The following is a 27,090-nucleotide window of genomic DNA, read 5'->3' on the forward strand; positions in this document are numbered from 1 at the left end:
ATGCAAAAACTCTTCCAATATCTAGCATTGCAGACTTGGAATGAACTATAAATCTAGTACACTCTAGCCAATGCCGTTGCTCTAGCAGAGTGACGCTGCGACGCTGTCGCTAGGAGACTGAAAGAGAGAAAAAAAAAATGTTGGATAGCAGCGCCGCGCGCCGGCTCAAATGCGAGTTTCGCCGTGGCTTGCGCAGCACAGCATAAGCAATAATCGGGAGTGTTTCCTTCAGGGGCGTATATGCACTTTATGCCAGGCAAGTGTCCAAGCGATTTGGTGCATTGAAGAGACGCTTTTTTTGCCAAAGCAGCCCCGTTAGTTATCCAGTATCGAGGCTGGTTGGATATGGTGCCGCCGGCCCAGTGAACACAGCGCCTATTCACACGCGAACCGCTCAGAGAGGGGAGCTGAACTACGCCTAAATCACGTTCTTTTCGGTGAGTCTCGGTGCATCTGATGAGCTTTCGCACCTCGCTGTCGCGGTTATTACGCGCGATTCGGGGAGGTGCATTGCGTTCGTCTCTTCCCTGACATGTGTTCTCCATTCTTCTCTTCATATTCGCCAGAATACCGTGCACCGCTACTTTAGCCAATCATGACTGACGCAAAGTACTTCACGACGACCAAGAAAGGTTAGTTTGAGAATACTTTTCTTCTCGTTTTCCTTAACCATATGTGAACGTAGCCGACGAGGAGTGAACGTGCGTTCCGTCGAAGCCCTCGTTCAATGGCATGAAACAAATTTCGTTCCTTATCCGTTCCTAAACCGTGGCTATGCGCCCCTCGCTGTGAAGGGGGCGGGAACGCCGACCGGCTCATGTTCTCGCTCATTTGCTCTTGACGGGCAAATTTTTGCACGCGTGGCCGTCGGCTGACCATTGCTGGTTGATTCCAGGTGAAATATTCGAGCTGAAGAGTGAACTGAACAGCGACAAAAAAGAGAAGAAACGCGAAGCAGTCAAGAAAGTGATCGCTTCGATGACAGTCGGCAAGGATGTCAGGTGGGTTTCGTCGGCGTAGCATGGCCGCCTTTTTTTGACACTATTGCATGTTTACAGGCAGCACACTGTGTTTCCGTTGATGCTGACGAACTTTGGAATTGGCTTAGAGCCTACAGACATCCGATGTACCAGACCAAAGGTTTTGAGCTCGCAGTTTCGTGTATGTTAGCCGATTTCGATCGCACATTACACCCCCGTTTAAGTGGAGCAACTACATTCCAGCTGCCGTGCGTGAGCAGGGTTCGCAGTTCCTAGAAAAGTTCGTTCTGTCTAACTACACCTTTGCGCAGCAAGGAAAGTACGAGACCGCCGAAGCGCGGGGTTTTTGCGGCAATGCCGCGCCAATTGACGATCATGTTTGTTCCTAAAATAATGTGTAACTTGACTGCGAAAGCTGCCACATAAAATTTGAGTATTTCGGCAAAATTCGAAATGGTCAGTGTAAAAATCTTGCTGCTAGTAGGGCTAATCGATCAGTGTCGCTACAGAAATTGTGCGTGTCTAATATTTGTATTGGAAGCAACGTTAGATTTGCCATAATTTTGTTGTTCAGAGATTTCACTTGCTAACATGATGCCATACGCATCGGTGGCAGTTTATCTATCTGATGCCTGTGAGATTGGAAAAAGTGGGATTCATTAATTACACTTGGGATGAAGTATACAGAAGAATCAGATTGCATGGACAACAGCTGACCATTTCCTCTAGTTACTAGTTGGTTTTCAGCACTGCTAGGCCACGTTTCACAGGGCTTGTTGCAGTCGCATGAATAGAAACTTTTGAGACGAAATCTACAAGTGCCACAAGCGAATGGCGTCTCTATCTTTAGCCTCTTGCAGACCAGATTAACTACAAACGTTCATGTTGTCCACATGTTACAATAGTTGCTTATCAAGAGTAAAAATGTGGCATTATCAGCACACTGGGGACATTCACTGGGGCTAATATCTGTGCTTCAGCTATCAGTCTAGTTCCCTAAGCAGTGTAGCATGTTCCACTGTGCACGCTCTTGTGCTTCGTCTGTTAAGGTGAAGAGATATTTTCTATATTCACTCTTGATTTTATGCTTAGTTGTACACAGCTGGTGCTTACTGTATTTGTGCGAACACCTATGGCTGATACTTAACAGCTGCGATTTTGTTGTTACGCTATTCTCAGTAAGTAAAATTAACCTATACAAGCTAAGGAAAGAGGCTTTAGAAATAGGTCGAGACGTATTCAGTGTGATCTTCAGCTTGCTTAACATCCCATCAGTGCCCCGCGGCGGTGGTATAGTGGCTAAGGTACTCGGCTGCCGTCCCGCAGGTCGCGGGATCGAATCCCGGCTGCAGCGGCTGCATTTGCGTTGGAAGTGAAAATTCGGTAGGGTCTTCTCAGATTTGGGTGCATGTTAAAGAACCCCGGGTGGTCGAAATGAGTCCTCCACTACGGCGTCTCTCATAATCATATGGGGGTTTTGGGACGTTAAACCACACATATAGGTAGAACATCCAATCAGTTATGGCATGAGAGGGGTCTGAAGATGAGCATTGTGACTGCCCTATAATTACATGACCCCCGAGTGAGTTGATGTCTGGGCTAATTTAGTGCTAAACCAGCTCATTGAAACTTTATGCTTTCTTGCAGTGCCCTGTTTCCAGATGTGGTGAACTGCATGCAGACAGACAACCTAGAACTGAAGAAACTTGTCTACCTCTACCTGATGAATTATGCTAAGAGTCAACCTGATATGGCTATAATGGCTGTGAATACATTTGTAAAAGTGAGTAGTCACTGTTCTTTGTATTGACTTTTTCTTTGAGTGTTGAAATATTTAGACCCATTGGAGAGTAATGTGCTCGCATTGGTTTGTGTAATAGTAATTCAGTAGTGGTTATGAGAATGTTATCACAACTGCCCCCATGCCCTTTAGATTGCCAGTGCCTCATGTGTTCCATGGCTGCAGCACAAGCAACGGCATACCTTTTCAGGAAATTGTGTCGTATTTTGTCATTCTTATTCATCTATCTGTATTGGAGAAATGCTTCTGTAGGTAGCAGTCGTACCTTGTTAAGTGTGGCAAATAACAATTCCGCGCAAGTCCGCAAAATGGAGGGAGTATGGGCACCATGTCTCTATGATATACAGCCGTAATGTATTAGATGCTGCATGGCTTGAATTCAACTTATGAGAAAGGATGAGAATCATTGGGGGAGGAGTTGGTGGAGTTACAACATGCCAATTTTTATTTTGTTTGTGTGCGTGCATGTGCATGTGTGTGTTGAAGAGCCACTCCTCTTCTCCTTAAATCCTCGCAACACTCTTGGAAGGGGCAGATCTGGGGTAACATCAACAGGTGTCCAGCCCCACCTCTACTTCAACAAAGCGATGAATTGGGGACGTGGCTAGGCACTGCTTCTGGTTTCACTAGTTTTAAAAAGTATGTTGAAAGCTTGTACTGTCTTCTAGAGAGTATCTAAACAAAACATAAAAATTCATGGCTTCTTTAGTCGGACTTCAGTGATCACAAATGCAGCTTTCAGCTGCCACAGTCTTGTTGGAATGAATGCAGAAACTCATGTTCTTACTGGAAGATAAGGATGCATGCTTGAGAACCCTGCATGGTCAGTTCAAAGCATTTGTTCGCAATGTTTCTCGCAACTTGTGCACGTCTGCAGTAGAAATAAGTTGGTCATTATTGTTGTTTTATGTGTTTATTTATGTACATTGCCCATTTCACTATACCTTTCTCTTGTCTGAAATGATTAACAATGATGAAATGATCTGTGGTAGGGATACAGTACCACAGTACTTGACATTTGTCCTTGTGGTTTGCGTGTTCTCTCAGGACTGTGAGGACGGCAACCCCCTGATCCGGGCGCTGGCGGTGCGCACCATGGGTTGCATCCGCGTGGACAAGATTACGGAGTACCTATGCGAACCCCTGCGGAAGTGCTTAAAAGACGAGGACCCCTACGTGCGAAAGACGGCTGCCGTGTGCGTCGCCAAGTTGCATGACATCAATGCCCCCCTCGTGGAGGACCAGGGCTTTTTGGATCAGCTGCGAGATCTTCTCTCTGATTCCAACCCCATGGTGGGCTCCTCCTTCTCACTTGTTCAGTGAAATTGAATTATGTTGAATTCTAATGGCAGAGTCAAAGCAGCCAATGGACTCTGTGAGTGTCGCTGTCACTTTTGTATAAACTGGTCGTGCAGGAACTGGATCTTACTGACTCGAGCTGTTGCTGTCAATTCCGCTTGATTTGCCCCAGTTGGACATGTTGTCCGTCATTACTGCCTAAACATGTGACAGCTGCAGCACCCGCAAGCGGGCGAATGCATAAAGGGAGTACGTCACGCCAAGTTCCAGTCTACTCCGCAGATTTCGGCAGAGCTGCTTTTGCTGCTCCTCTGAGTCTCTCCCACTCTGAATCCAACTCTTGACTCTCTCATTGAAGCACTTTACTCCCACTCTCACTCTGCCATTAAAAACCCTTGCTCCGAAAGGAGCTGAGAAATTTGCTCCTACTCCGCCATTCGAATTCATCAATTTTAGCAGTGGCCTTAGGCAGGCCATATGGTTATATGCCTTACTTGTGTAGACTTATCAAGACTTTTGAATAGGCTTCTGGAAATGACCATGTTTCACATCTTGGAATTTTTATTTGTAAGCCATTATTGTGCAGGACTAAGGCAATATGAACAGTGCGCTGGGAATCCAGTAAACATTTAAGCGTGCCATGTGCTAAAGCAGCTAGAAGGCTAATTTGCAGTTTTGCCCCATGTTCTTGCATCCTATCTTTCTGGTGCAAAGCATGTTACTCACGCCCTACCTTCTTAAAGGGCGTATTGCTTATCATAGCCGCATGTTGTCATGATCGAGTCTTATAGGTCCTATCGGTTGATAGTCAACAAAGTCCTCCTTAAATATTACGTTTCTATTTCTTCTTGAGTTCTGCTGCAAGTACTTTGGTACCATCTTGTACTAACTGTTTTTGGTGTAGTGTATTTGCTACTGAAAAGTTGCTGAATGTTTCACATGCTAAGCTCGCCTGCTCTGGTCTGTGACAGCAAATTGCAACAGTTACATAGAATGTTTGCATTGTTCTGAAGAAACCTATGGCATGTTCAACTGCTCTATATTAGCTTCTGCAAAGTGTTTTTTTAAAACAACACTGATCAATGATTTGTTTGCAGAACAATAGTCAATTGAAACATCTCTAGCATATCAAAAATAGTGTACTGTAGGCTACTGTAGTTTCCAGTACTTAAATTTGATCATAATATTGAGAATTAAAATTCGAGGTGCATAGTATATAACGACACATCTCCCATTTGCATACACTTTTGTCCCCTTCTTTGTCGCTTAATTGTTTTAAGCTTTTAGGATACATTAGGCATTGCTGGGCATGGGGGAGCGTGGGAGAGCTTTTTTCACAGTATGGTACAGCTACGCACCGATGGAAACAGTTCCACATTCTTGCCAATTTCGTGCTGTGGTTGTGACACGCAGGTAGTGGCCAATGCTGTGGCAGCGCTGTCAGAGATGAATGAGGCATCGAGCAGTGGCCAGCCACTGTCCGAGATGAGCGGGCCCACCATCAATAAGCTGCTGACTGCACTGAACGAGTGCACCGAGTGGGGTCAAGTGTTCATCCTTGATTCGTTGTCAAACTACTCGCCCAAGGACGAACGCGAGGCCCAGAGCATCTGCGAGCGGGTCACTCCTCGCCTGGCACACGCCAATGCGGCTGTGGTGCTGTCGGCAGTCAAGGTCAGTGCGAGCTTCATCCGATCTTTCTTGCAATGTTTGTTGGCTCAGCCACATGGCTCGAACGATTTGAAACTCAATGTGACAATACCTTGCGTGAGTTTAAACAGACCCTGAAACAGTTTTTTGAAGTTTTGTCAGCGTTTAGGCTAGAGTGTCATCGAACAATTCGCACGACAAATTTAGTGACACACCGTGTACCGAGGCCACTATGGACATTCATATCATACCCTCCTCACCTCTTCCTGGCGACTGCAGAGCGCTCATGAGTGCGCTAGACGTTTTGAGCTTTTACCAGTTTAGACAACCTCAGAGACTGCACGCCGACTGGTTGGGCACAGTCTCGGAGGTCATCACATAGTGCACCTGGCAGCACGCACGCAGTCTGGCAACAGACGAAAATCGCGGAGTGGTTCATATCTGATCAGACAGGTGCCCCCACCCTACCAGCCAGTCTTACTTCTGCGCGTTCTACAGCCTGTGACAGCCAATCAGATCAGCAGCCACGGTGACATGGCTGCTGACTTGCTTTGGCCTCATCAAACGCGTGTTTGGCTGAGTTGCAACGATCTGCAGCGATGGGCAGCTTTAAAGCTTCATAATAAATTACAGAGTTTATGCAGAGAGCTGTAATTGGTCTCTAAATAACCCTTGGGACTTGTTCTACTGGCCCAATGTGGTCGTACAAAACACCAAGGTCGTTTCAGGGTCCCCTTAAAGTCGCCGGTAAACTTGATCAACAGACGTGTTGTATTGGCTGTGACATTCTGCTGCTGAGCATGTCTTCACGAGTTCAGTTTTGGGCCTTGGGGGCATTTCGGTGAAGGCAGAAGGATAAAAGGCTTTATCAGTTGCTCTAATGCACATGCTAAGAAACTACTTTCCTCATAAAAGACTGTATGCCTTTTTGAATACATTTTCTTTGTCTCCAGCTGGGCAGTACAAAGTTCTGGTAATCTCAGTGTTGGCTTGCAAAGCTCCATATACATACAACACCACTGCTTGTAATATTGTGTATGTGCAGTGAACGCCCTGCTTCCTCACTGCGCGATATTCCTGCAAAGGGCCATTTCATGCAGGAATCGCATTTGATGCCTGCTTTTATTGTGAGTTACGATGGACAGGAGTTTACGAACGCCCCTTGCTGCTTCAGGTGTTGATGAAGTTCATGGAGATGATGAGCAGCGACTCCGACTTCGTCACCACCCTGACAAAGAAGCTGGCCCCTCCTCTGGTCACATTGCTGTCCAGTGAACCAGAGGTGCAGTACGTGGCACTCAGGAACATCAACCTTATCGTGCAGAAAAGGTGAGGCTCAGTTTTCTGTGCTTCCAAATTGTCTATAGTGTGATTACTTGTATAGTGTGAAAATGTGTGGTCGTACAGGCAGCGCAACGGAAACCGCGTCCTTCTCTCTTTCTTTGCAGGCCCGACATCCTGAAACACGAAATGAAGGTCTTCTTTGTCAAGTACAACGACCCAATATACGTGAAGTTGGAGAAATTGGACATAATGATACGCCTTGCATCCCAAGCAAACATTGCTCAAGTCTTGGCCGAGCTGAAAGAGTGAGTCCCATCAACGGGCATTTCTTTTTACATCACCTCTTCTGAGATCACGAGAATCGCTGTAGTGCACTTAGACCTATGTGCGGGCTATTCAGTAAACATTTAGTTTTAACCTGACATTGGATACCAATTCGTATAAGCAAGTGAGGTGTGCTGCACTCTGCATGACCTGGAGAACTTGCATGGTTATTGCATGAATACCTGAGGGGCAGGGGTGTTCTGCTTGGTCTCCCAAGAAAAGTTTTACTGTGAATAGCAGCTGTAAGTTAAGCATAAGACATAACGAGAATGACTCTAAGGTATGCTATTTCCCCCTGCTCTGTTTCCTTTACATTGGATAGTTTTACTTGGCTGAGCGCTGCTAAACTCTGGTGATATTTATTGAAAGATCGATCGCTGAGAAACTATCAATCTATTGTGTAGTATTGATTAGGAAGGTGGTGTATAATGGTGATGCTGTGGAGAAAGACGAATGACATTCACTTCCGAATCACTCGCTTGGAGCTTTCTAGTCTCGTAGTCTTGCTGAGCTATATGCTGATGTCGACCTATATGCTGATTGTCGGAATTCGAAAAATGTCATTAGACTTTATAGCAGTGAGTGAGCGAATTCTATAAATTTCTCTTCATAGCATGTTAATGTAACTTGTTTTGCAAATAGGCTTCTGCTCAGCTAGATCCCGGCTCTGTTACTGTCAAACCTCGTTAGTGCGTACCCACATTAAGCGTACCAACGGTTAAAACGTAGTTGCGACGAATCCCCGACAGTCGTATTAATGCATTCGCGGACCACTCAAGCCATAGTGTTCGGCTTATGCCTACCGGTTAGTGCGTACTACGACAACATTTTGCCGCATGACATTTTACTGCGCCGCTGAACTTTCAGTCACCACAATGTACCAGGAACGGTTTTCCGTCATGTTGATAAGTGCGAAGATCAGCTGATGAAGTTTTCAGACTTCCGCGTCATTGCGGCGATGACATTGTGAGTAATCGGGGAAAAAACGAAGGCGAGGTGGCGACCACTTACAATCGCGCCAGTGTGACTTATCACCGGCGAGAAGCCTGATCACAGTAAGCATCCCCGGTTATCTGCTCGGGCACGCGTGTGGCGTAGCGTTGCTTTAGGCCTACTGTACGCCTTTAGTAGGCGACTGCCTGAACACACTGGGCCGCCTATCGCTGCCGCTTTGTTGTGCAGGACCGTGTTCAAGTGCGCACCGCTTTACAGAATTGCTGCGCACTGTTTTACAGAAACGAAAGCAGCTCGCTGACGTGGACTTCAGCGTTGCGGGTCGCAGGCACTGAGAAACCTTGCTGTATTATGCTAACACGCGCGCCGTACAAGCTACACCAATGGGGTTTCACTTCATAACAATACAGTTTAGTACATGGCGTTTTTTAATAGACTTCAGCTAAAATTGAGGCTGAGCTCAAATCTTTCGCACTTTCTCTTGTGAAGGTATGCCACGGAAGTCGATGTGGACTTTGTGCGCAAGGCTGTGCGTGCCATTGGCCGCTGTGCCATCAAGGTGGAGCAGTCAGCCGAGAGGTGTGTCAGCACTCTGCTCGACCTCATTCAAACCAAGGTTAACTATGTTGTTCAAGAGGCCATCGTTGTCATCAAGGTGAGCTTCCTACAATGCACTTCTCGGGGCTTTGACAGGATGATGGAGCACTTTGGACATAAACTGTGCTCACTGAAGCGAGTTATAATCAACTGACATGCTAATTAGTAGTGTCTAAAAGTGCTTTGGTGCGGGACCCAATAAATAGAACTGTTAGCGCTGCATGTTAGCTAAACTTGATAGCAGTTTTCCTTGAGCCCCAGGCTACTGTGACAACAGAGTAGGATACTGGTTTTGGACGCATCGATATCTGCAAATTCATGGCTAGATTTGGACACAAAGTAGGGCATACTACTTTCTTTTGCTTTTTGTTATTCCTTAGTTTATGCACAGAAGCATTATTTCATGCGACAACTGATTCTTAGAGCCCAGCATTTTAAATTTTGTATGCCTAACCTTTCTAATGCAGGACATCTTTAGGAAGTACCCAAACAAGTATGAAAGCATTATATCAACACTGTGTGAAAACCTGGACACACTGGATGAACCAGAAGCAAGGTAACACATGCTTCTTTCTCCCAGAAAAGCAAAATTAAAGGTGCCCAAGTTTAGCTTCGACTTGTACCCGATTTTCAGCTTAACCATAACTGTAGTGCTCATATGCTGGAATAAGAATGACTTCACTTGAAGCAGCTGCTTCTCTCTGATACTGTGCATCAGTTTCATGAGAAATAATGGCATGCAACACCAGCTTTAGTGTTTCCGCGTGTTCTCTGTACTTAATTTGTAAGAGCTCCAAGCGTCTGTACGATTTCGCTTTGTTTTTCTTTGCTCAGAGCCTCTATGATTTGGATCATAGGAGAGTATGCTGAGCGCATTGACAATGCAGATGAACTCCTGGAAAGCTTTCTGGAAGGATTTCACGATGAGAATACTCAAGTGAGCCTGTGTTACCATTATCTTCTGACGACTCGCCTGGCTGTTGTGCTATGGTACAGCAAGTTCGAGATATATTTCTTCGTTTCTCGCACAGGTTCAACTTCAGCTGCTTACAGCCATAGTCAAGCTGTTTTTGAAACGACCCACCGAGACCCAAGAACTTGTGCAGCAGGTAATTGTTACACTATTTGCATTTTCAAGTATACATTGCCCATTTTTTTTTATTCTCTTAAAAATGAATTGTAATGTACTGTCTGTAATTGCATCTAACTCTCGCAACATAATTACCAAGGCATCCGATATTACATTCCAAGAGAAAAAATGTGTTTTTTTGTGTGTGTGTTTTGGTAATTATAATCAGTTTGCAATTTAACCATTATCATGCAGTCAGTCGGGTCCCATTTTTTATGTAAAAAGAGCGGAATGATTGGCTTAGAATGCGTTCACACTCTTTTTTTTTTGGGGGAGTATAGATTTCGAACAAAGAAAAACACTTTTGATGTCCATTCTGAAAACGTGACACATCGAATGACCCGTCAAATATCACGGTACAGTGGACTTTGAGCAAACAAAACTTTGAAATGAAATTGCTACTTCTATGGAACTGCCTTTAGTATAATTGGTTTCATATCTAAGTGTGTCAACCCAGTTCATCTCTTTGTAAATGAAACTGCTGTTTAACAGAAGATATTTTAATAGTCCTTCATGTTCCATTTAATGAGTCCACTGTACCTTCACTAAAGTGATTGGCTACAGTCGTACGCCACCCACTATGGTTAAGCCAAGATGCATCCTCTGTGTAGAAGGCATAATCCATCTTATGCGCTATATATCCTGCTCTTCCTTAAGTGCCAGTAAAGAAACCCGTCAAAAACAAGATGTGTTCACATATGCTGAACTTTATTTCGCATCTGTATGAGGTAAGGGTAGAAGAATGTAGACAGTCTCATATTGGCTTGACTAAGTCTGCGTCCCTTACTGTTTCCCTGGTGTGGTCATTGCATATCTAGCAGATGTGTTTGTGATGCTTCGAGTACATGGCACTGCACGCCATTCTTAAAACCTTGCATACATTGCTGATGACCGTGCCTTATAATTCATGCAATCTTCACCTCGCAGGTTTTAAGTCTGGCCACCCAGGACAGTGACAATCCTGACCTCAGGGACCGGGGTTTCATCTACTGGCGGCTGCTCTCGACAGATCCTGCCGCAGCCAAAGAGGTTGTGCTGGCTGAGAAGCCACTCATCTCCGAAGAGACTGACTTGCTCGAGCCCAGCCTGCTCGACGAGCTCATCTGTCACATTGGAAGCCTTGCCTCGGTCTACCACAAGCCCCCTTCGGCCTTCGTAGAGGGATCACGTGCCGGCCTTCGCCGTGCCCTGCCCCCAAGGCACAACTCGTAAGTGCCCTGTCTCATCTTCCCACATTTGTCACACAGGCTGCTTTAAAGGGGAATTAAAAAGAAAAAAATCATTTTTTTCTTTATCAATAAACTTAAAGTACAATTCCACAATCCCAACAACGCAACTCTTACCGGGAGACAATGCTTGGTAAGCGAGCAAATGCGCAAAAAGAAAATGCAAGTCGAAACACTGCTTTGAAATTCCCGCACCAAATACCTTGATTTCATAGATTTGACGGCGTCTACCAGGTCCTACAAAGTTGCTGGTCAGTTAAAATGAAATACTGTAAACCCTCGTTACAATAAAACCTCCTTATTCGAATTATTGCTTTTATCGAAGTGTCATGCAGTTCCGACCCCAATACATGTATTTTAGACCAAATTACTCAAAGCATGTCGATATCTTGTTCTGCTTAGATCGAAGTACCCTATTTACTTCATTCTACCGCGCCCTCGATTGTAACGCGCACCCGATTTCCACGACGAAAAAAAAAAAAGGTAAGACATCGATTGCAACACGCACCCATTTTTATCGTTGGCCCGCACGATCACACCACTCATGAAAACGACTCCTTTCGGGAGCGTCTTCCGTTTAAATATCAGGTATGGGGCCTATCTGACGTGCAACGGAGCATTGCCGTCACTCTAGTTTTACCGTGGCCCGATGTCAGCACACGAACTTGCTTCGCCCCTTTCTTCTCGACAGTTGTGGTGCCAGGCATATCGAAGTAAAGAGGTGTCTGATCGGCATTCCCGATTTGCCAAAGCAGTTAGTTTGTGCCGCAAGTTTAGGACGAACCTCTGAAAACTGTGCTTTTCTTCGTACTCCTCCGGCAACTTTTGGCATACGCCCGTTCGCCTTCGGAGGGAAAAGCCTTTCCTCTTCATAAAGTTAGTTAGCCAGCACATGCTCGCTTTAAACTGGCTCCGCATTAGCCCTTTTTCTAAGGCTAACTGTATAGCCTGCACTTGGAGCAGCTCTGTCGTCACAGGCCGCTGTGCCGCTCAGTGCTCAATCACATACTCACCGAGCAGCTCTTCAATTTGCGGAAATCAACCCTGCTGTGGTCCACTGAAGCCTTCGCGTGAATCTTTGCTGTCGACAGTATTCTGCATTTGTTTCTGCCAGTCCCGCACGCAAGTTTCGGGAACTCCGAACGACCGTGATGCGGCCCGATTTCCGTCCGTTTGGGCACACGCGATGACTTTTCTTTTAAAAGCGGTATCGTGGTGCATCGTCGAGTTTTTGGAGTTGGCCCTTTTATGCCGTCGATGCTAATGCACTACAAGATGACGAACTCCTCAGTACACGTACGAAGTGCCGCACATGGGAAACACATAGGCAGAAATGGCCGACGCACCATGCCGACGCACGAAGAGGGTGGCCATTGTGGAAATGCCGATGGCAATAGAACGACCGTATTCATTTTTTTTCGTTCTGGATTTTAACACGCATGCGATTTATGAACTCGCTTAACCGGAAAAAAGGTGCGCGTTAGATTCGAGTAATTACGGTAATAAGTTGCAGATCCGTAGTAACAGTGGCGCACAGAGCGGGTGAGTGATCGCCCATGTTGCTGAAGTGCCTGCGTACTTTTTTCATCTACGTCCTGCGCCGAGCGGCCTTATCTGTGCTGAGCGAGCGATAATTGCACTAGGGTCGCCATGCTCAAGGTGCAGACTGGTGTAGCAGCTTTAAACAGGCGCAGACTGGTGCAGACGCCGTGAGAGTCTCCGTGGCGCGAATTTTACCCTCCCTTTCGGTCCTTACTCTGGTACCGAAGCGACTTTCGGAGGCGCTCGCTAACATGCCGGCTGCTCACTGCTGTTCACCGCTACGCCGGTGGTGTCACGTGACCTGTACGGAGTTTTAGCGTGCTTCCTGGCCCGTGGATTCTTTCTATTCGTGTTTGGCAGAAGCACGTGTGTTGTGCAGTCTGTTTGAACCCGTGACATTCGGTGTGCACGTTGTGTGCGTTTAGTGACAGTCAAGTGAAAATGGCATCGTCGGTGCCCGAACTAAAGTGTCTGACGTAAGAGCAGAAAGTTCAACTGATACGCGAGGTGGAAAGAGGAGGCCGGCAGAAATCTGAAATAGCAAAACAATTCGAAATACTGCCGCCAACATGATCAACTGTTCTGAAGAATAAGGATGCTGTACTGGGCCGCTTCGAGACATGTTTTTTAGCCAAACGAAAGCACAAGCGTGTTTCTATTTATAGTGAGGTGGAATTGCTAAAAAACGCTAAATGTGCACACCTTTTAGTGAATGGACCTGCATTGACTGCAAAATTCGAAGCCCTAGCCGCCCAAATGGGCTAGCAAGATTTTAAGAGAAGCAACGGCTGGCTTGAACATTTGAAAAGACGGCACGGCGTGTCTTCAAGATTGATCGTTGGTGTAAGTGCAGACATGGACCACAATGTTGTGGACGGATAGCGCAAGCATTGGCTGAGGACCCTACTTCAGCAGTATGAAAATAGACATTTACGACTTGGACGAGGCAGCATTTTTATAAACTGTTGCTGAAGCACCGATACACTACATTGGGCAGAACCTCACCAGGATGTAAACAAAGTAAAGAATGCATTGCAATGCTGTTCAGTGCTAACGCGAAGGGGCGGGGGAGGGCAAGCTTCCTTTGCTGATACTGTGGAAGGCGGCAAAGCCCTGGTGGCAAAGCCCTGGACTATCCGACCGAAATAGTAGACCTGCTTGGAGGTCCTAATAAGAAAGATGAGCAGCTAGATGAACAGCCTCGCGAAATACAGTGGCACGAACTCAGGAGAGCCTTCATCTGATGCAAAATAGAGTGGGGTGCACGGGCGGCAACCACGACCTTATCTGCCTGAACAAACTGGAGCAGACACTCCTCGTGCCCAGCCGAAGCACCCAACAAAGCCAGCTGACTGACTTTTTTTGTGCATGAATAAAGGTTTGTTTCACTGAATACCACTTCTGGGAAGTTGTCATGGCTAATTTAGGTGCACTTGCTGAGCTTTTATGGGCAGTCGCATACCGTATTTACACGATTGTAAGCAGACTCGAATGTAGGTCAGCCCCCTAAAATCGTATGGCAAAGAAATAGAAAGCTCTAGCACATTTCATCAAAAAATTTATTTACCACGTCTCCGAAAACAAATCCAGACTCCGGTGTTCCAAGTAGACTACACGGCAGTGCTCGATGTTGTGCAAACAAGCTAGCTTCGCAGGTATATGCGGGGATTTTTTTTAAAAAGGCTTTGCAACTGAAATCAGTGTTTGGTTCTAGGTCGAGCCCCTAACTGCGGATTTCAGATTAAGACAATATGGGTCGACCTACAATCGTGTAAATGTGGTATATCGAATTACTGCTTATATCGAATTTCTTTGTCGTACCACTGACTTCGTCGTAAGGAGGGTTTAATGTACATTGTCATTTGTGGAGGCCATAAGGCCTAACATACCAAGATTCAGGAAATTTCATCGAGCGAATGTAGCGAAAGTATGAAAAATACATCCTGAAAGCAGTGATTATTACAGGGCGGAGACTTCAGCACGAGATTTATAAATGAAACTGCAACCTTGAGTTTCTCTTCTAATAATGAACTTGCGATTGTGAAACATATGAGATCAGGGTTCTCAGATTCTAGTTTATCAATCTAAACCAATTCATAGTTTCACTTCAGTTTACTTTTAAAGTAGTGAATGCACAGATATGTTCACAGCTAGTATCCTCTCACTATCTGTGCGAGACAGCTCATTAGATGCAGCTAATTTGCTTACATAGCACTCTTATCTCCTTACTTTAGAGAAGTATGTTGCAATGACTTTGCTTGACTTGCAGGTCAGGTTTAACTTATACCGGTGTCATAAGGTCACTTTTGATGTGATTAGGTCGATCTGGATTAGCTTGGTTTGTCGGGATAGACTCCTTTTATGCAAACTATGAAAGGGAGCCAATACCTGCGCAGAAATTTGATCCCAGTACGGCTTTGCGATCAGTAGCGCATTGAGTGATGTTGGTGTTTAACGCTTTGAATTGCATTTCTTGTTCTTGGCAAGGGTTCTTGGTAAGGCTTAATATCAATGCTACGAAAGGCACCCTTAAAAGTCACGCTGGTGATCTATGCTGTGTTGCGCTACACTGTCAGTCCACAATCAAGGTTAGCTCGTTCTGTTCTTGTGCACACTAACTTGGTGGGCTCGTTCGTGACTCTGTGACCGTACCAGCGGTCTAGACCATACATGTGAGGTTTGGTCCGATTGGTGATAAGTGGTGAATATGATGTGGCTTTCACGCCAACCATTCACTGCCACACTTAGATTGGCTGTTATGTCCTACTAATTTCTCTTCACTGTATGTCAAACACCGAAGCAACAGTTTGATACCACAGCAATGCAGATCCTATCTATAGTAGTTGCCCAGCTCTTGGGAAACTAAAGAATGCTCTCTCCAATGAAAGCGAGGATATTTGGGAAACTTAGGTGAATGGTGCTTCCTTCACAGCTGATCTTATTGATCATAACGAGTTTAGATCAAGCTTGCTAAAAGTTACTTCTGTAAAAGAAAAAAACTAAACAGTGTTCGAACTTTAACCATATGTAGTTATTTTTGTAGGGAATGTGCATGGTTTCTCCCTATCGGTTGTGACCGGTCTGCCACATTACCAGCTCAAACTAAGAAAACCTGAAGCGAGCTAAGGCCGCGACAAAAATGTGAATTCTGGTGTGCAAGGTGACTTCACTGCAGTATGCGAGGATTTTTTTAAAGACTTTTTTTTAAAGGATTTGGCGTTCAGGATGCAGGTTATATGCAAGAAAATACTGCATGTTAAAATACATACAGTGCCTTATAAAATTTTCCAGTGTGTTTATAGTTTGCCTACAAAGCAAAATGCTAGTAAGCCTAGGTGTGGGCAATAAGCAAACTTTCTCTTGTGCTGTGGCTTCACCGCATTGCAAAATGTGCCTGAAAAGGTAGCTTCGCGGTGGTGTGGTTAGTGCTGCCGTGAGACTGCCTCTTCAAGTGTATTATGGGTGGCAAAATATTCTTATTCACTCGTCTTAAATAATCAATAATTTCTGAGTAAAATTTCAGCTGAAGTAACTCGCTATTCGTAGAGTATCGTAATATTCGATTCAATGTATGAAAACATTAAATATTCGCCCATGTTTAGTTGTTTGCTATATGGATTGCATTGCTGCTTTGCAAGGACAGTGCAACAGGCAATGATCAGGGCTCCAAACTGCTTTAACAGCTTTAAGTTTTGTTGTTCGTTCAACAGTGTGGGCTCAGCAGAAGAGGCAGGAGCGTCGGGAGCTGGGGACCAGTCAACTGTCATCCCGAGTGCTGACACCCTGATTGGTGACCTTCTGAGCATGGACATTGGTGCTCCACCTGCTGTGCCACCTGTCGCGGCCGTGCCACCGACTGCTGCTGCTCCAGCGGCTGCCATGGACATCTTTGGTGGCGGTCTGGACAGCTTGGTAAGTTGCACGGCTCTAGCTCCCAGCTTGGAAGTATTTTGCACATACTCATTCTGCCTATGTTAGGAAACTGTAATCCAATTCATACATCATGTGCAACACTGTGCTGTGCAAGAAGTTTATGCATCGAAATGTGTAGGTATGTGCATCTGGCTCCTGGATTTCGTCATTGTAAACGTGGCCTCTGCGATTGGCTTTGGCTGCATGCTACGAGAACTAATCCTGGAGGCCACAATGCGAAAGCCAATATGCTAACTGATCCAGAACTTATTGGCAAATGCACACATAATTAACGAGGTTTGTTTATTTCTAAGGCACAAAGCATCTTAATTTATATTTAGTCGAGAAAAAAAATATATTTTGCGTTACGGGTGGCAAAATATTGAAGCTTCCTCTTGGTGTGAACACATCACTGCAGGAATCCTCGCCATGTTTTGTAGCATTGCATCTTGTGTATGAATTGAATAATGTGTTGAGGGCTTCTTTGTACGAGTTATTAGTTTATTGACACCGAAACTTTTGCATTTGTATATTGCAATTTCTAAAGCACAAATCAATTCTTAGTGTGATACAGTCCCCTACTTGGACCAAGCATTTTTAAGACATACAATTGGCTTCTTCACCAGAAAGCACTGCACAATTACTGACATGCAGAGGGCTGGCCTGGAAAAATGATTATAGAGATGGAACTGCACAGAAATGGCTGACGAGGTTTTCTGATTGGACACGCTTGATGATTTAGACGTCTTCACGCGACCATCATGTGTTCTATAAAGTCAAGAATGTGATGGATCGTCTGAAATTTGGGGCACTGTCATGTTGCGGCATTCTGTCTTTCTGGCTCTTCTTGTTATTGCAAGTTAAAAATGGTGTATGAAGGCCACAACATACTGTGATGTTGATTATCTTGCCACCTTGGAGCAACACTCTTTAATGCTAATCTGCTCACAATGATAGCAGTGCAAATTTCTGCTTCACTGCAATGGCAAAGTGTTATGCAGTCAAGCATATGCAACTCTGGTATTGCATTCATGCATAAAATGAAAAGCATAAATTGCATAAATTTCATAAAAGGAAAAGAGGCCATTGCTACAGAAATGTTTTACATGAGCACCTAGAGAGTCTCCTGCAAGCATCAAGGTGCCTTAAAACGTCCTGGCCATCCTGCAGAGGTATTCTGTACATGTTTGTGAAGCATGGCAAGCTTCAGGGCAGCGGAAGGCTTGCATTAATTTTTATTGAGCTCGCAAATTTCTTGGACAGTGTCGCAGCCCCTAAGGAGTATGAAAAGTTGGTATGTGGGCTGTACAAAAAGCTGTCAAACAACTTGCCCTGCAAATGTTGAATGACTTGCAAGTTCATGAATAAACTGCTTCCCACAGTTGGGCGACCCTCTTGGCGGTGCGGGAGCTGCTCCTATCCCAGCGGCGACGCCGGCTCCACTGGGATCCACTAACACAACCGGCCTGCTGGGTGACATATTTGGCTTAGGCACCACCAGCACCTTCTACACGCCACCAAAGCAGGCAAGTGGTTTCGGAGCGGGCAAAGGTAGCTTGCCCTCTGACACCATGGCTTTGCAACCTTTTTTGTTTGTATCTACCCAGGCCATTACCGAATTGTAGCTGAAAAATTGGGAGCCTTTCTTCTGTCAGTAAAATGGAGGCAAGCAAAGTGTGGTATCATCATCTAATTATCAACCTGACTACATCCACGGTAGCACAAAGGCCTGTTCCATGTTCCAACAGTCAACTCGGTCCTGTGCTTGCTGTTGCCACTTTATACCAGCAAACTTCCTAATCTCATCTGTCCACCTAAATTTTTGTCTCCCCCTCACCCGCTTATCTTCTCTGGGAATGCAGTCCGGTACTTTTAACGACCAACGGTTATCCTTCCTGTGCACTACGTGCTTGGCCTATGTCCATTTCTTGATTTCAACTATAATATCCTTAACTCTGGTTTGTTCCCTAATCCACTCTGCTCTCTTCTTGACTCTTAAGAGTACGTCTACATAGGACGAGTAGTAACCGCGGAGCTAAACCATGAGATTGAAGTAACTAGATGAATACGAATGGGGTAGAGCACATTTAGCAAGCATTCTCGAATCATGACTGGTAGATTGCCACTATTCCTCAAGAGGAAGGTATATTACAGTTACATCTTGCCGATACTTACCTACTAAGCAGAAACCTGAAGGCTTACAAAGAGCGCTCAGCTTAAATTGAAGATGACACAGAGAGCGATGGAAAGAAAAATGATAGGTGTAGCCCTAAAAGAGAAGTGTGGTATATGCATGTCTAATCTACTACACTCAAACCTCTATATAACAAGCACTGATATAACAAATTATCGGTTATAGCAAGGTAAATAGTCTTGCAATAGACGCTGATCTTTCCATAAGTTTTCAGATATAACGAACTTATTTGTTAGATGCAGCTCTGTTCTAATAAGGTTTGAGTGTATTTGCTTTCTTTCTATTGCATTGCACAATGCTTTCTCCTGATCTCTCTGAACTTTTACTTTCTCGCATGCTTGGAAGTCAACATTCATCAACGTGCTTATCAGTGCAGCATTTCTGTAACTAGGGGCAGCAACGGTCATGCGTGAAACGGAAGTGCAGTGATGATAGGCAGCTATGAAATGTGGCAACATGAAATGACTAGCGATTTCGATAAAACATCAGAATTTCATATCAGAAATGGCTAACCGGTGACAAGCCCACGATTTAGAGGGCATCAGTTATTGGAAAACGATGTGAACAAGTAGGCATGTGAACGGCGCACCCTTGGGGGCCCATTAGTGTATGCTTTCATTTCTGTACACTGGCTAGTGCCATGTTTATGGCGAAAATATGCCGCTACCACTAAAATATGTCATTCGTAGCGACTTTGCTTGAAAATATGTTGTGCTGGAGCCCCCCTGGGTGACACTTTATAACTTCAAGGAGATGGCTAAAAGTTTTGGTAGGGACTGGTTCATAAGAACACAGGGTGATCAAACTTAGGCCCGGGTATGACATCATTTTCAGTATGCTGCTTTTAACTGCAGTACTCTCTTGGTGAGCGAAAGTCTTCAAGTGGAGCTGCTGTTTAAAAAGAACTGCCTCTAATATTATTAGTTTTTACTTAAATTCTGCACCTGTATTAGTCTTTCAGTAAATGGAACTCCTGCTAAACGGGGCTTATTTATGGTCCCTTCAGGTTCGTTTAACAAGTCTACTAAAGTAAAACTTTTTTGTACCGCATACAATGACATTTGTCCGCATTTTGATATGTGTTAAATAAATTAAAGATGTTTGTTTATCGAGGCATGTTACATGGGCTTAAAAGACTTCAGGTGTCGAGAACAGTGCCAGGTGTGCCATGCCTTCTACCCCTATTTAAGGAATTTTGAAGCACAAGTGCGCAGCTCGGGCATAAAATTTGTCAAGCTGTTAACTGACCTGACTCGTGCTCAAGGGGGTACATGGTTGCCTTTTAAGATTGCGCGTGCAAGTGCCTTCTTTGATGTGCCAAACCAACGGCTTGTGCTGTACACAATAGTACCACCACTGATGTTACCTGCACTTGAGACGCCTGCTATGTGCACATTCGTTGTCTTGCGAGGAAGTCAACTTCTGAAATCCATCTCGCAGATCTGGCTGCCTGCAGCGCGAGGAAAAGGTTTGGAGATTGCAGGCACCTTCACGCGAAGAAATGGCCAAATCTTCATGGACATGACCTTCAGCAATAAAGCAATGCAGGCCATGACTGGCTTTGCTATCCAGTTCAACAAAAACAGGTGAGCTAATGTCAGTTGCAGTTTCTCATGTTCTTGCTAGCTGCCCTTGCCTTCAGGCAGTCACTTATTTTTGGCTGCCCATCACAGTGGCTTTGTGGAAGTTGAGTACATGGCACAGAGTGTGATGGACAAATTGGACAAGAGGTGCAGCAGTGTGGCTAATTTCGCTACCATTTCATTGGCAATGCGTGGAGAAAGCTTAGATGGTATCTTTATGCAGTGCATTGTTTTTTATGTACGTACAGTACTCATGAAATGCAACAATTTAGCGGATGCTTTCAGTTCCACTGTCTTTAGCTTGTGCTGAATTGGCATATGAGAGCTAACATCACCATTAGTCGCCAGATTTTTAGCAACAGGACATGGTCAGCTTAAGGAATTGCGCATACCAGTTACTATAGTTGAAGTATTCAAATCATGTTTTAGTTCATGAGTGCTGTACATGCTGCTATAAGCTGCCATGTGGGATTTGAAGCTGAAGGATAGACAACATTGGAAATTGGGATGCTTGAATTAAGAACAGTATTCACATCGTGAAATAACAGAGAGCTGTAGGTCACTTGCTGAAAAGTGCCGCGTTGTTCCGTCATCCACTTTTCTTGTGCTGCTGTCTTCCCAATGAAGGCCTTTGGAATCTTTGCATGATACTTCAATGCATGTTACTTCTCTGTGCAGCTTTGGGCTGGCCCCTGCACAACCACTGCAGGTGCAGGCTCCCTTGCAGCCGAACTTCCCGGCAGATGCAAGCCTTCCGCTTTCCACTACTGGCCCTGTCCAGAAGATGGATCCCCTTACAAATTTGCAGGTCAGGCACCGCCACCATTTGTTAGTCTCGTGAGAGGCTTTCTTTAAAAAAAAAGGGGGGGGGGGGGAGGCATGATTGCCACAAGCCTTGTGTGGAAGATGGTGGCAATAGTTGTAGAGTTCTGCATCTCGAAAACGTGATTCAGTCGAGCCGACATATAACGACCCCACTTAAAACGAACTTTCACTTTAAACGAACAATATACGTGAAACCGTGAAAATACACATTGGTTCAATGACACAAAATCGCACTTACAACGAACGTCTTCGAGCGCCGCTGATCGGTTACAGCGAACGGAGTCAGTGGTCTGCTGTATTTCCCGGGAAACCAATTTCAACCACCGATCAGGCATCGGCGAGGTGCCCATACATTCTTATTGTTAAACGCCGACCCTGCCTCCGCGACCCTCTAGTTGCCGCTCTTCCCAACCCATGGAGGAGGGAAAGTTGTTTCCTTCCTCCATGCCCAGACTGCTCTTTGTTGCGCACCCCTCCGTCCTTTGTCCCCGCTACTCTGAGCATCCTGCATCGCCAGACGATGCCAGTGTTTTCACACTGCCACCGATTTTTCAAAGACTGGTCGGCCATCTACCCTGTTTTTGATCGCTGGTACTGTCGTTGGTGTCACCAGCCTGGAGTAACCAGACCATTTGCCAACATCGTCTGCCACAGACTGTATCCGATAGTCTACGTCTAGTGCACGCACGTACGCTACCCTACAGACTCTCATAATTTGTGATTCGTTTCACGTTTAGGACTTGTTCTCGCTCATTTCGCACTCGGCTCAGCATGCCTTCCACGCATGTGCAGAAGCGCGAAAACGACTGTTAATTTGTGCGCAACGAATCGCGAAATATCGAAGTTCTTGAGGCCATGCAACCCCGCCGGCGCAACAAAACGATTTTTTCACCACGGCTGCCGATTCTTCGAACACCGCTGGGCGCACTGATCCAGGCGGCCATACTTTGACTTCTGTGTGAGCAGGCACTCTTACCAAGTTTTTCTACGTGCGAGTTTCGCGGACCTTTCAAGCAAGCTACCCAACCTGCCTCCATCCCGTGTGTTTTGGTTTTCAAGGTTGCCCTCCCGCCGCATCTTCCATTCTCTTTATCGCAACTCCTTGACCTTCTCTCGCAAGTCTGCTCTCCTCTCTTGATCACAAACCCTTCGCCCGTCTCCACTGCTCCGCGACACCTGCCACGCTGGCTCGAATTAGTTTCGTTTTCCGACTGGAAACACGCCCAGAGCTGTTCCACGTGTGTGTGCGTCTTGCTCGCTCTTGGTGTGCGTGTGTGGTCATGATGGCTGACAGGAGGACTAGCACGCTTTTTTCTGCCGCTCAACAAAACTTCCAAAGTGTGACCGCTTAGCTTGAGCGTAGTTCGCGCGTTAGGTGCTGCATTGTGGAGCGCTTGCCCATAGCTGTTGACCAGCTGGCAGCCAACTTGTCGCTTCGGGCATACCCGGTATTCAGCTGTGGAGGTGGTGAATATTTCGTGGGCGGTGACGACTAAATGCGCACGAAACTGTTTTTGCGAGACCAACTTCGTAGACGTTGGGCCCGATGCCGAGCCTGAAGCTTCCAAACTGCGGCGGCGGCGACTGGTGGTAGCGTGTCATCGACTCCGACCTGGGAGAGCGGGTGGGACATCTGTTGCGATCGTTTAATTACGACCGGCGATGATGCCGACACTGCGAAACCGTGAACGGATTGGGGCATTGTGAATGAAATACGTGGCGAGAGCAATTTGGAGGAATCGGATTGCGAGAACGACGAAACTTTGGAGCCAGTGCCTCATGCAGCTTATGCCACGGGCCTCTGCGAACAAGGCCCTGCCATTTTAAATGAACTCGAGACCGCCCTTATCGCTTCTGCTCTTCGAAACATGTACATCATGAACTTTTTGGGGCAAAAAAAGTTTGTGTTTTCACTCGCAACTTTTTTTAAAAGCTGTGTTTCGTTTACTACGAAGTTCGAGATACAGCAAATTACGCTCAGGTTCGGAGAGATACGCTCAGGTTCGTTATAAGCGGGGCTCGACTGTATAAGGAACTCAGAGGTAGAGGGCTCGAGGAAGTTTGACCACCTTAGTTTCTTTAACATGCACCTAAATCTGCGTACAAAGAGCCTTTTGAATTTCACCTTCATCGAAATGCAGGCATTGCGGCCAGGATTTGATCAAGGGACCTTCAGGTCAGTCAGCTGTTGAGCACCAAAGCTTCTAGACTACTGTGAGGGTTGACTTGTGTGGGAGAGGTGGTGTGCACTGTCCAATTCTTATCTCTGATGGCGTGCTTGAGGCTTCAAACCCTCATTACTGTAGTGCTGAAGTGTGCTGTAGCAGCGTATCAATGTTCAAAAAGTAACAAGCCACGTGCGTTACACAAGTCGGCGAAAGTTTTGAGGCCGATGCCCTATGACATTGTGAAGCCACTGTTTTTCTCCTGCTTGTACCTGGTCATTGACGTCACTAAATATTTAAAGGAGAAAGAATGTAGTGTTGCATTTGTGCATGCAAACTGGAAGCCTTTTATGCCACCCTGTGAAGCCTAGGCATCGCTAAGCAAAATTCCCTTGTGGATAGAAGGGCAAGTTTTTCGAGGCATGCTTGTGTCTGTTAGACACAGCCAAAGGAATCTAATAGACAATTGTATCAAGGAAAGCGTTGGGGACATTAATTGTTGTTTGACTGTAGTATAGTAATTATCACATAAATTGAAATAAATGAAATTGGATGAAAAATCGCCCTTTCTGAAGTCCGAAACCACAGCCTTTGATTTATGTGTGTGGTGCTCTGCCAATTGAGCTATGTCGCCCATCCATGCCATTGTATGTTTATTTGCTCTTTTTTTGTGTTATTTCACTGCTAAAATATGTCATTAAGACGCAAGGCACTTCCCTGTAGGGCATTTGTAACTCTGCGTGGCCATTGTTTCAGGTGGCCGTCAAGAACAACGTGGACGTCTTCTACTTCAGTTGTGTGGTTCCATTGCACGTGTTGTGTGTGGAAGACGGACTGATGGACAAGCGCGTGTTTTTAGCCACCTGGAAAGACATCCCAGCCCAGAATGAGTTGCAGTTCACACTGGACGCGGGCTCCCTGTCGGCCGACCAACTGGCCCAGCGGCTGCAGCAGAACAACATCTTCACCATCGCCAAGCGGAACGTGGATGGCCAGGACATGCTGTACCAGTCGCTCAAGCTCACCAACGGCATCTGGGTGCTGGCCGAGCTGAAGGTTCAACCGGGGAACCCCAGGATTACTGTGAGTAGCATTTCACAAATCGAAGCTCAGGAGGGGATTGATGTCAAGCCTTGCGGGCTCTGAGGACGTGGCCGCGAGAAAAATGTCAGCTCTGCCCATAGCCATCGCTGTGCCTCTAGCAGAGAACTTTCATAAATGCTCCATCCAATAGCGCTTACTCATTTTTTTCAAGTCAAGCACATATGTGTTTCAGAACAGATGCACGTTTATCGTGCTAGTTTTGGATCTGAAACTGAACAGCCTGGCAAATTTCGTCGGGGATTCTGGCATTTTTTCTCAGCCACATATAAAATTTTATCTTGTAAAGCGAGCTTTTAACCAATTATTAAAGCTGTGCAAATAGCAAAATTATGATTGTGAACTCAATTCTAATATTTTTGAATACTTCCTAGTGAAGTTGCTCAAAAAAAAAGTGGGAGAAGATTGCTCAGCATATTCTTAGGAGATAGTAACATGTATGTGCTTCTTTTGGCTGGGTTGATGAAGCACTGGTGGGGTGCTGTTTTACAGTTGTCTTATCAAGAATGAGGCAGTGCAGAGGCTGAATTGTGTTTATGTACATGCTTTGGTGCAACCAAATGGTTGGCAACAACACTTTCCACATGAAAGGCAAAAATGCTGTTTCCTCAGCCTCTCCTCTTTCAGCTTATGGAACTCGTGTGCTGGACAACGGTGTGCTCTCTTCGAGTCTGTATTTCCAAATGTGCCTCGTAGACATCAATAAATATATTACATCTGAAATTTTGGTTGTTTAGAAACTTCGGCATCCGCCCAAATTTCAGGTCCAGAACAGGAATAATTGAGTCCCCACCTCTGCCACATCTATCAGCTCCATGTTGAAACGAATGTTTTTTTGAGTCAAACATTTGAGACCGTAGCAGAGCCTGAAGGGCAGCTTTGCTGCACTGTACAGGAGTGTGATGTGGTGAAGCATACTGAAAACGTGGAAAGGCCACTTTCGATCGGACGTTGACTGTATGTGTCTTCGGGAAGTTCAAATAGCAAAATTCTAGTAAGAATCGAATTGAACAGCAAATACTATTAGAAAAATATTCGAAATTTTAAATATTCCCACATCCCTATTATTAATGTGATTAGTACTGACGTTAGCAGAGAAAAAGTACTAATGTTTCGAGGGGAAACCATTTAGCATGAGTCTTTCTCAAGTGACCGGCAGACGTACCTCAATTCTGTCGGTGGAGCTTGCATCTTTTCTTAAGTTGTTGCAGAGTATAGTTCTCTATTTAAAGTCTGCAAACGGTGAACTTTGTGCACATCAAGTAATGTCACAAGCAAATTGACATATTGAAGTTGTTTGCGAGAGTTTTTGAATGTCGAGCAACAACCATTTTAGCACTTTCGTGAAATGACGCTCTCATCCTGGTAATTGTAATTCTAGAAATAAAAGCATAGATGAAGCATAACAAAGCTGGTAATAGTATTTGCATGCTCAGAACTATTCAGAAGTTCAAATTATTGTTGTATAGCTGGCAAAATTTAGAATCCCAAACACCATAGTCTACTCACTGGTGTAAGCTCCCACATTTTACGGCTAACTATGCCTTAGCGGGGAAACTTATCGTATTCTCACGGCAGTTTTGTCTGTGTGCAGTTAACATACCAGATATTTGAAAACTATTAGAAAAGTGTAGTCACAAATAACGACTATTCAGTTCAAAGGCTGCAACAAATGGGACACTATTCAATACGGTATTCAAAATGTTTAAATATTCGTATGCCCCTAGTTTTCAAACTGCTGCAACAGATGTACATTGCTCCTCCACCTTCTTTGCAGTTGTCCTTGAAGACAAGAGCGCTGGAAGTGGCACAAGGGGTGCATCAGATATACGAAATTATCCTACGCAGCTGAGAAGACTGAAAGGGAATGTTTATCAATGTCTTTTTTTTTCCTTGATGCAGTCGAGTCTGAACTTTTTTTTTTTGTTCTGTTGTGGCATGTATGCAAAGCAGAAGTGCAACATTCCTAAGTTATATCGCTGCACCTGTGCGAAAGGACTGCAAAACTTGGTGTGCTTGGTTGGCATCCAATTCGCGTGTAGAGCTGTCAAAAACATTTTTGTGAGTTTCAATCTTGTTTTGTGTACTGGACATTCCCGACCCAACCGACACTTTGGATCAGAGTGTATAGTAGTTAAAACTTCAAAAGGCCCTTATTCACTTAGTGGCTGCTGCGTAGCTCTTTAACATTTTACTCTTGCACTGTTGAAGGAAGGTCTTCAGCTCACCTTCAGATGGATGTGTGTGAATATGAATGTTTTTGTGTTGGAAGAGCATTTGAAGCTTTGTGCGTTTAGCAAAGCACGACCTCCGTAGTGAGACATTTACCTTTTTTGTTTTCGTCTCATTTTGCTCATTTGTCAAGGAATTGTGCATCACGCTTCAAGGCCTAAGGCATAGACACTTAAAAAAACCACTTGGCATGTGTTGTGTTCTCCAACCCAAGCAAAAATGTTGCACCCATAGTGAAATCTGGGCACAAACTGAGAAAAAATTTCGTGCCGAACAAGTGATGTGCAAACTA

At 45.2% G+C, this 27,090-nt stretch overlaps 1 protein-coding gene across 1 annotated transcript; it reads left to right on the forward strand.

Annotated features, from left to right (window-relative positions):
- Positions 1 to 221: 221 nt before the first annotated feature.
- On the forward strand, positions 222 to 26,781 carry AP-1-2beta (adaptor protein complex 1/2, beta subunit). Its single transcript, XM_037431649.2, has 19 exons — positions 222 to 437; positions 567 to 632; positions 896 to 1,001; positions 2,628 to 2,763; positions 3,829 to 4,074; positions 5,494 to 5,754; positions 6,905 to 7,059; positions 7,179 to 7,319; positions 8,782 to 8,947; positions 9,357 to 9,445; positions 9,724 to 9,826; positions 9,921 to 9,998; positions 10,946 to 11,226; positions 16,497 to 16,698; positions 18,081 to 18,224; positions 20,333 to 20,478; positions 21,154 to 21,283; positions 24,222 to 24,548; positions 26,344 to 26,781. The coding sequence occupies exons 2-19, from the start codon at positions 596 to 598 to the stop codon at positions 26,416 to 26,418; spliced, it is 2,823 nt and encodes a 940-aa protein (XP_037287546.1). The 5' UTR covers positions 222 to 437; positions 567 to 595; the 3' UTR covers positions 26,419 to 26,781.
- The last annotated feature ends 309 nt before the right edge of the window (positions 26,782 to 27,090 follow it).

The sequence above is a fragment of the Rhipicephalus microplus genome, chromosome 3 (genome assembly GCF_043290135.1).
Source record: "Rhipicephalus microplus isolate Deutch F79 chromosome 3, USDA_Rmic, whole genome shotgun sequence".
Taxonomy (NCBI): Eukaryota; Metazoa; Arthropoda; class Arachnida; order Ixodida; family Ixodidae; genus Rhipicephalus; species Rhipicephalus microplus.

Coding starts and splice junctions, on each gene's coding strand:
- AP-1-2beta (XM_037431649.2), top strand. CDS start 596: ATGACTGACGCAAAGTACTTCACGACGACCAAGAAAG. Junction 7,060..7,178: donor AACCTTATCGTGCAGAAAAG/GTGAGGCTCAGT, acceptor CTTTCTTTGCAG/GCCCGACATCCTGAAACACG. Junction 21,284..24,221: donor ATCCCCTTACAAATTTGCAG/GTCAGGCACCGC, acceptor CCATTGTTTCAG/GTGGCCGTCAAGAACAACGT.